Here is a 9,254-nt window from a genome sequence, read left to right as displayed (position 1 = left end):
CCGCCCATTTATGAAAACTGCAAGTTAGAATAACTGGAAATGAAATTCAGGAGCAAAAAGTAGGAGTTGCTGCTGTTTGGATCGAAATCTCTGAGTCCTCTTTTGGGCATCAGAGAAAAGAAATATCCTTTCACAATCAATTGAATAAAGGCTCTAATGACTCTATATAATTCCTATATCTTCGTTGAAAAGTGCCCAGGATGGACAGGCTCAAAGTATGTCGAGTACTAGGCCACAAAAAATATCAGGTGGGCTAGTGTAAGATTTCATTGAATAACTCTCCTGTCAATATCATGTCGAGGATGCCTATTGGTTGCTATGAGTGTACATGTAGTTTACGAGAACTTCCTTTCTATTGGCTCCTTCTCCTAGCTGTTAGGTGGCTGTTCTCGAGATTTTTCTTTACTATTGGCTACGCTTTTCGTTAGAGGCGGAACGTTCCTTTCAGTTTAGAACCCGGCTGCTGAAGGAGGGCATTGCCGTTGAAGCCCCGAAGAAAGGAGACAAGAAGAAACGGGGGTTCCCCTTGGCCCTGTTTGGGGGCACTCTGGTCGTCATGGAGGACGGTATCTATGGTAAGGCTCCCTAAGACTCTTCCATTGGGAAGCTTAAAGAGGGGAGATAAATGGGCAGATAGTGCCATTACGAGACCCGCCCAATAACTACAATAGGAAAAAGAGTGGGTGGACTGAGCCATTCAGTACCAGTTGCGTAGGGGGTGGGGCTGATCCTTACAAAGAGGGGTGAGGCTGGAGTAAACCATGCGAAAATAGAAGGGGAATGCCGGGTTAGGCCATTCCATAGTAAAGAAGGGGGGAAATCGGGATTTTATTAATTTAATCATAGGCATCCGACGCATTCCGTCCATACCATTACATGAATCGGGCAAGCGGGGGATTTTTAGGCTATACCATGACAGGAGGGAGGGTGGAATGTACCATTGTCTGTGACTTCCAATTAGATAAAATGGGATGGGTCTGTTTAAGCGGCTATCGAAAGAGATGGAGGAGGGTGAATTGGCAACCTATTGAGGGAATTGATGAGACGGCTGTAAAAAGCACCGTTATAATTTAAATGGGAAGCTGTACATTCCTCGGAGGGAAGGGGCAATTTGTGATTGGATCCAACCATGCTGCGAGGGGAAGGGGGAGAGAATTGTCTCAATACTGTACATCATAGACTCTCATTCTGTTTATTTTTAACGTTACCCCTGCTAACAATATTACAAGTTATTTATTAATATTATTTAATTTAAATGTGTGTGAGCTGCCAAGGGTTGGTTTCAAAAGTCTTGGTTAAAAACGGTCTTGGGCATAATTCGTTATCATAATTATTTTTATTAAAGTGAATTGGCTGTCCAGAATTGCCTCGAACTGTGGGATGAGTGGCATATAAATTTAATAAATAATAAATAAAATTTATATTATTTATGTGTTGGAATATTTCAGATTTTCATTGCCTCTGGGTTCCTTACATTTTCAATAAAATTTATTAACCCCCATTTCCTCTTTGGAACTGAATTAAAATTTTTGTAACTCAAAAAGATTTTGGATGTTATGCCCTGCCCCCAATTGTTTTTACAAACAAACAAACATAAAACACATAAGAATTATTCAGAGGACTGTATGTGCATATGCAAGGCTGTCTTCATTATAAGTTCTTGTTCTGGGTGCGCCTCTGAGCTGAAAGCTGGACATCCTAGAGTAAGTGGCTTTTGCATAGGTTTTTTTTATTATTATTTATATCTCTTGAATGGCATACCTGATTCTTTACTCATCTCATTTCCTGCTTTTAACAACCTGGTGAAATAGGCTATGTAAGTGTTAATGACTCAAAGGCACTGTCCAGAGATCAACATTTGGACCTGTGAACTTCAGTTTCTTGACAGCTTGGTTCCTCTTAGGCACACATTGTAAATGAATCTTGAATAACCACTTTAAAGCTTGCATCTGCTAAACAAGATTGGAATTGTTTTAAGTTGGTCATAAGTCCTAGCTGGAAGGAGGACTTTGATGTAAACAACATGGATGATGAATAAGTACTTATACAACATTGAAGATTGGCAGTGCATGGACTTGTCTAGCTCAAAGCAGAGAGATGCAACTGAATGCTAGGAAAAATTCCTCATAGCAAGAGTGATTGGACAGTGAAACCAATGCAAGGGGCTTCCTACTGGTGCATGTGTCCATACAATGGCTTAACCACCACCTCTTAGGGATGCTTTCATTTGGATCGGGTTATAGACCAGTATTTGTCAACCTCAGCAGCTACCATATAAGATGTGTGGACTTCACCTCCCCATTCTGGAATTATGGGAGATAAACTCCTCACATCTTCAAGTTGCTGAGATTGAGAAACAGTAACATAGAAAGCTGAAGAGATAACTTTAAGGATACAGGCAAGCTTATTATATAAGCTAATAAGGTTGAAACATTCCTTAAGCTCTGGGAAGCAAGATAGTATTGGCAAGAGACTCCGGCAAGTTCTTCTCTGATTTCACTGGAACATAAGAGGGAGGAGAAGTAAAACACAGCAAAACTTGCAAGATTCTGTTGTTACAGCCTATCTCAATAAAATGTAGTTTTAGACTTCCTGTGAAATCTGTGTCTTTTTTGGTTAATAATTTAATTGAGGGTTTTAATAAGCATAGTAAAAATCAGTACAAACCAAGCTAGAAGAAAAGGGAAAATAAAAGTTCAGAAGATGCAGGAAGAAGAAAAAAAGAAGGCAACAAAGACAATAATTAAAAAGTAGCTTCCAGCCATCACATCAGGCATATGCTAATATACTGACTATTCATCCTCTTTTAAAGTTACAAATAAAAACAAAAACTCATAGCCTAACTTTTATTAATATGCAATCAAGAAATCATCTTTTCAATCCAAGTTCAACAAAAAAAGTCCATTAGGACTTAATAGAAATATCAAACAAGCAGCTTATCCCTGATCAAATAGTCCAACTTTATATTAGTTTTTTGCTCTGTGCAATCTTGACCTTTAAATCATTCCTATGGCATATTGGATTTGATCATCACTTTTTGATATTTAAATGGAGTTTTCAAATCTTCTATTAGCCTACTCTGAAAATCGCATAAAGAGGCATTGTCCAGGATTTTTTGCCACAGCTGTTCCAGATCCAGGTCCTTTTTAAAAATTTGTCTTAGGTATTCCCACTTTGTTAATATCAGTTTTCTTATTTTCCATGCCTTCAAACTCTATAATGTGTATGTCAAGTAAAGGGTTTTTTTTTAAGTTTTTCTCATCATCTAAAAGTTTCTCCATTAAAATCTATCTTTTCTGAGGTATTAGTTATTAATATTTCAGTTCATGCTTCAAAAAGCTCTTTTAAGATAAGAAAAGGTTATACCCGGCTTACCCATTTAAAGCCTTTTCTGCCTGGACTTTTATGAGAGATGGCCTCTCATCTCACAAAAGTGACTCTGGCCAGCTTACAACAAACTCCCTCTAGTGTTCATTAGTTTTGTTTAAGTCATTTCCTATGAGTATATTTATAGAGTTTTTCATATCTTATAGCAAAAATAAACACTCTGGTCTCCCAATCTATTTAAAACTTTCTTAATTTTTTTTTTGCTTTTTGCCAATTGTATATTATTTTAAATTCTCTGCTTAAAATTTCTTAAATCCAAAGAAGAAAGTGAAACTCACCAGGTGTCAAATTAAGGCTGCCATTTTGAAGGTCTCCAATATCCATGAAATGGTGAAATGAAACGTTTCTGAATGTGATTCCAAAATTGAGTTCAATTGGCTTAATGTCTTTAGGAAAAATTCTGCTGCTACTGAGAGCAAAGATGTCATCTCTTTTGGCTCCTGGTGCTCAAACCCACGAGAGACCATTATTTTATGGTCTTCTCATAAAGAGCTGTTGTGGCCAAACTCTGAAGCTGTCCTTCAGTGAGATTCGAAGAACCAATCTACACCCCTTCTTCACAGTCAACCATGACTGAAGAAGCCCTGTGGAATCTGTTTCTGATCTCGTCTACCTTGAAGGGCTGATAGGAAGTTGGACTTAATACACATATTGGTTGTCCTAGATTTACAACCATAATGGATCCTGCCCACTGCAGTCTCAAGTTGTGACAGTCATAAACCAGTCATCATGTGACTGGCCCAATTTTACAACTTTTTTTTTGTGAAAACGAGAAGTAAATACCGATTTTCAGCAAAACATAAATCAGAATCATGTGACGGAGGGGGGAGAACCAGCCATTGGAGCTGAATCATAAGTACCTTTTGGGGGGGAGGTCTGTTAGAACTTTGAACAATTGCTAAGCAGCTGCTGTATGTCTGTATGTCTCCTGATTATGTGACACTGTCACAAGTTCCTGAAATGGAGGCATGATTGGAAAAGACACCTCTGGCTTTCTCTGATGGTTCAAAGTGCCAAGAGGAGTATGTTTTCTTCAGTCTGCTTCCTTCCATTGCAGTGCCTCCAGATCTGACACCAGAGGAGAGGCTAGAGTTGGAGAACATCCGACGACGGAAGCAGGAGCTCCTGGTAGAAATCCAACGTTTGAGAGATGAACTCAGTGAAGCCATGAATGAGGTGGAGGGGCTGGAGGCCAATGAGGGAAGGTGAGGGATTCCTTCTCCCTAGAGAAGATTGTCTAAGGCACAGATTCTCAACCTTGGGAAATTTAAGGCACATGGACTTCAACTCCCAGAATTCCCCAGCCAGCCATACTGGAATTCTGAAAGTTAAAGTCCACCCATTGCCAAGATTGGGATTCCCTGGTCTAAGGACTGCTTTCCTAGCAAGACATCATGATTTCAAGAGAGGTTTTTCCGAGACTGTTCCAGTCTTCTCTGAACATATGACTCACTTAGTCATCTCAGGATATGCCAGTTCTAATTATCTGCTGTTTCCTTGACTTCTGAGATTTTCATTCAATATATGATACAAATAATGCAGCTTCCATTGGCACTAAAGTATTTTTGAAATCTCTAAAATTTGGGTGCCTTTAATTTTTTTAAAGATACCCCTCATTATTGAGCAACACTTTTATATAAATATCACTACAGGTATTTCTTTCTTAGCAACCACAACTGGGACCAGCAACTCACTTGTTAAGTGAAGTGCTTGCAAAATGAAACACAACTGCTTATGATCCTACTTCAACTTTCCTTTCCTGTACAGACCTGCAAAGGTCGTGAATGTGAGGATTGGTCATAAAACTACTTTTTATCACTTTTGTAACTGAATAGTCACTGTATGAGGCTGTTGCTAAATGAGGACTATCTGTATCTTAAGAAGTATTCTGCTCTTATTTTGGAGATAAAAGGAATGCCTCTGTAAAGATGGTGCTTATTAGTATTTGTGAGAGCACAGTTGAAACTCAGTGAAAATACTGCTTTCTTCAGCTGTATAGTGTGTATTCATGCACAGTTTTAACTGATGAAAGTTGGTCAGTCTCTTCAAAATCCACGTAAGTCAATGAGAAAAAGTTATTTTATTGGGTTGCAGCCTTAATTGAAGGAGATACTAGGCTGAACCTCTTCCCTTGCCTTGGGGGAACCATTTTTTTTCTCTGTTGTGGATTGGGGAGCTGAATTAAGTATATTCTTCATAGCTACTTATATGATATTATGAGAACAAAGGGGTATTGTGAGGTAGCATCATTCTTGAGAAAGAGAAAAAATAAATGGTTGCCAGAAAGGATCTATTTCTTTTAAATAGTAGGACCCCAGAATCTATATCATATGGAGAGGGTATATCCTTGCAGATCCATCCTTTTCCTTTCAAATAATGTGTTTTTATTTGCATCTGAACAAGTTAGGATTTGGTTGCTTATGCCCGTTATCATTTAAATCTACCTTTAAGTATGTCCTTCTCATTTATATTATCTTTCCAGCTGCTATACACAGAAAAGTATATATTTTAAATGAACAAAAGACAAAATGCTGTATAAAAAATGATAACGAGAGCATGCTTAGCATCCACTGAAGCCGGTAGCATTCACAGGTAGCCCTGGGATTTTTACCACCACTCGTTCAGTGTCTGTTTGAAGTTACGGTGGCAATGTGTGTATGGTTCCTGAAATTATGGCTGTTGCAGTGCCCCTGTGGTCACATATCAAAATTTGGGCACTTGGCAGCTTGCCATACTTATGACCACAGGGGTATCTTAACTCTATCTACCTGCCTACCTCCTCTTCATCTCTGCCCTTTTGGATGCCCTGCACAGTAGCGTTCCTCAGCCTTCGGCAGTCTCACCCAGCAGCCACCTCTAGGTCCGTTCCAGCACTGCCGCCGCCACCACCACCACCACCACCAAGGAATGCTACTTTAAGCTCCACGCTACGGCCAGGCACTACAGCACAAAGCCTTTGTTGCCCTGCCCTCCCATTAGCCCTGTCATGCCCAGCTGACCTTCACTATCTTCTTCCTTCCGCTGCTGACAAGTTGTGCCCAGCCTTGATTTATGCGAGGCAGCTTCTGGCCATGTCAGGCCTTCTTCCCAAGGCCAACCACACCTTTCTCTAAATTTTGTGTGTCCGTCTTGCAATCCTTCAGAAGACCTGAGTTGGGGCTGAAATAGAGGCCCAGTAGTGGCTGGCTGAGGCTGCTGAAGGCCCCAGGCCCCTGCTTTAGCCCTGGCACCACCACTTCCACCACCTCTGAGGGGTGTCATTGTGCAGGGTGGCCAAAAGAAGATAGGCAAGTGGGGAGACTTACAGAAGAGGCAGCCCCATACCTTCCAAGACTTAGGGCTGGGGGGGGGGACTGATCTGGGAATGGTTTGAATCAAACGGGTCCTCGTCTAACGAACAGCCGGATTTGGTTAAAGGTGACAACAGAGCCTGCTGGTCATATGATGTCATGCTTTATGACTGCATCACTTAGAGATGGAAATTCTGGTCCCAATTACTATCATTAACCGAGGACTATGTGTATATTCAAAAGCCTAAATGAGCTTTAAATGTTGCCGTCCCTTTCTGTAAGAGTCAAAGGTGTGATTCTTTGTCTTGGACAGTAAAACTCTACAGAGAAATCGGAAGATGGGGATGGGCCGTAAGAAATTCAACATGGATCCCAAAAAAGTGAGTGAGTGAAGGGTTTGCATGTTATGATATCTAAAGATTTGTCCAAGGGAAAACAAATGTTTCCTGATGACACAATTGCTTGGAATGAGAAATCATGATTTTATTTTTCCAGGCCTCCTTGGGACAGAATTACATGATTGAAGGGCAGGAAACCAATTTGAGAAACCTAGAGAGCCAGTTTGGTCTTAATGCTTAGGCATCAGGCTAGAAAGCAGGAGACTATGAGTTCAAGTCCTGCCTTAGCCATGAAAGCTAGTTAAATGACTTTGGGCCAGTCATTCTCTCTCAGACGAACCACCCCACAGGGTTGTTGTGGTGAAAATTGGAGAATGAAGGTCTGTTGGATGTGTTTACCACCTTGAGTTATTTGTACAAATCATGAAGGTGGGATGGATGGATGGATGAATAGATAAATAAACTGACTAACTAACCAACCTATCTGAGATTTCTGAATTAAAGATATTTTGAGGGTGGGAACGTACTTGTGTCTGCTCTACAGTTGTTGACTTAATTACCTTTTCCAGGGAATACAATTCCTGGTGGAAAATGAACTTCTGCGCTCCACACCTGAGGATATTGCTCGCTTCCTCTACAAAGGGGAAGGCCTCAACAAGACAGCCATTGGGGACTACCTTGGCGAGAGGTGAGCAAGAATGGGAAAGATGGAAGGAGCAAATGAGAGAGTGAGAAAGATGCAGCCATTGATAACACAGTGCAGATTAAACTACAGTAGAGAGCTTCCCAGGACACTGGAAAAGAGCACAGATACTGAAGTGTGATAGATTAAATTTATTCAGAAAGGAGGGGTGTTGCCAGTGAGAAAAGATCAAATCTGAGTGTTTTAGATTGAATTTTAAGCAGATTAAAGAGGTCATGAGGGAAGAAAATAGGGTAAACATTTCAATGACTGGGATGGTAAGAATAACTTTCCCTTCAAAGGGGCAGGATTAACACAAACACTCTTAATCTTTTATTCAGGGAGGAGTTTAATATTGGTGTCCTCCATGCCTTTGTTGATTTGCATGAATTTACTGACCTCAACCTAGTGCAAGCGCTCAGGTGAGTCTGGAAATCTTCAGCCATCTACTATATTAGAGTCCTCATTAGCTACAGTAGTTTTCCAAACGTTTGCCTGCAGTACTTCTCGTTCCTATGCTGAGGGGTGAAAGTTAAGAGCAAGAATTTACTGTTTTTCCTGCTAAAGAGAAAGCAGAGCTTGCCTGAAGCCACCTCTTCTGTTGCTGCCTTACCCAACTCAGAGCCCTCTAGATCAGCGGTCCCCAACCTTTCTGGCTCCGTGGACCGACGTCGGCAGCAGCAGGGGCAGGAGATGGTTTTGTGCATGCGCCCGTTGCTTGTGCAAATGGAGCTTCACATGCTCACCTGCCAGTTGAGCGGCCCAGTTCCCAATGGGCCGCAGATCAGTACCGGTCCATAGACCTGGAGTTGGGGACCCCTGTTCTAGATGAATGAGCATCAGTTCCCACAGTCCTTCCTTTAATTTTGTAAGAGGAAAAATGCCATCCTTTGGCATTTGTCTCATTTATTATACTGACTCAAGATTTGTTCTTGGTTTCTCTACATCACTATACCCCATTTCTTAACTATCTCATGATGTGTTTCTGTATAGATGGGTGGGGATCTTTGGCCTTCCATATTTTCTTAAACTATCAACTGCATAGTGCTGTGTTTACTATATGTGGACAAGTTGTAGGTTATGTGTCCTAGGTAAAAAGGACAATGATGATAATGCATAAGGCCAAGCCCTATAAATGCATAGAAAGCTAGAACTGAGAAGACAGCAACAGACAGCACATGCTGTCTCTACAAAGAAGCTGAAGAAATAGTGGAACATCTAATTAGCTGCAGCAAGAGGATCACACAGACTAACTACAAGCAGCAGCATGACAATGTAGCAACAGCGATGCATTGGATTTTCTGCAAGAAGACAGGCTTAAGATACAGAAGGCTCTGGACAGACTTGAACACTGGGCATTATCTAACAAAATGAAATTCAATGGTGAAAAAAGTAAGGTTCTACATTTAGGCAAGAAAAACCAAATGTACAGGTATAGTATAGGGGGTACCTTGCTCAATAGTAGTAACTGTGAGAGGGACCTCGGAGTCCTAGTGGACAATCACTTAAATATGAGCCAGCAGTGTGCTGCAGCTGCCAAAAAGGCCAACACAGTGC

General features: G+C 40.9%; 1 protein-coding gene across 2 annotated transcripts in view; it reads left to right on the top strand.

Moving 5' to 3' along the window:
- Nucleotides 1-530: 530 nt before the first annotated feature.
- The window catches only part of LOC107292154 (cytohesin-2), a 21,364-nt gene continuing 12,640 nt past the window's right edge, over nucleotides 531-9,254 (top strand). For both annotated transcript variants that reach the window (XM_015821216.1, XM_015821217.1), the window contains exons 1-5: nucleotides 531-575; nucleotides 4,445-4,592; nucleotides 6,991-7,057; nucleotides 7,585-7,703; nucleotides 8,039-8,119. In XM_015821216.1, the coding sequence (XP_015676702.1) occupies nucleotides 557-575; nucleotides 4,445-4,592; nucleotides 6,991-7,057; nucleotides 7,585-7,703; nucleotides 8,039-8,119 (434 nt within the window). In that variant the 5' untranslated portion in view covers nucleotides 531-556. The remainder of the gene's footprint in view (nucleotides 576-4,444; nucleotides 4,593-6,990; nucleotides 7,058-7,584; nucleotides 7,704-8,038; nucleotides 8,120-9,254) is intronic.

Source organism: Protobothrops mucrosquamatus, unplaced genomic scaffold (assembly GCF_001527695.2).
Source record: "Protobothrops mucrosquamatus isolate PMUCROS unplaced genomic scaffold, P.Mucros_1.0 scaffold1277, whole genome shotgun sequence".
Classification (NCBI taxonomy): domain Eukaryota; kingdom Metazoa; phylum Chordata; class Lepidosauria; order Squamata; family Viperidae; genus Protobothrops; species Protobothrops mucrosquamatus.
This window is presented reverse-complemented; position numbering and strand designations above follow the sequence as displayed.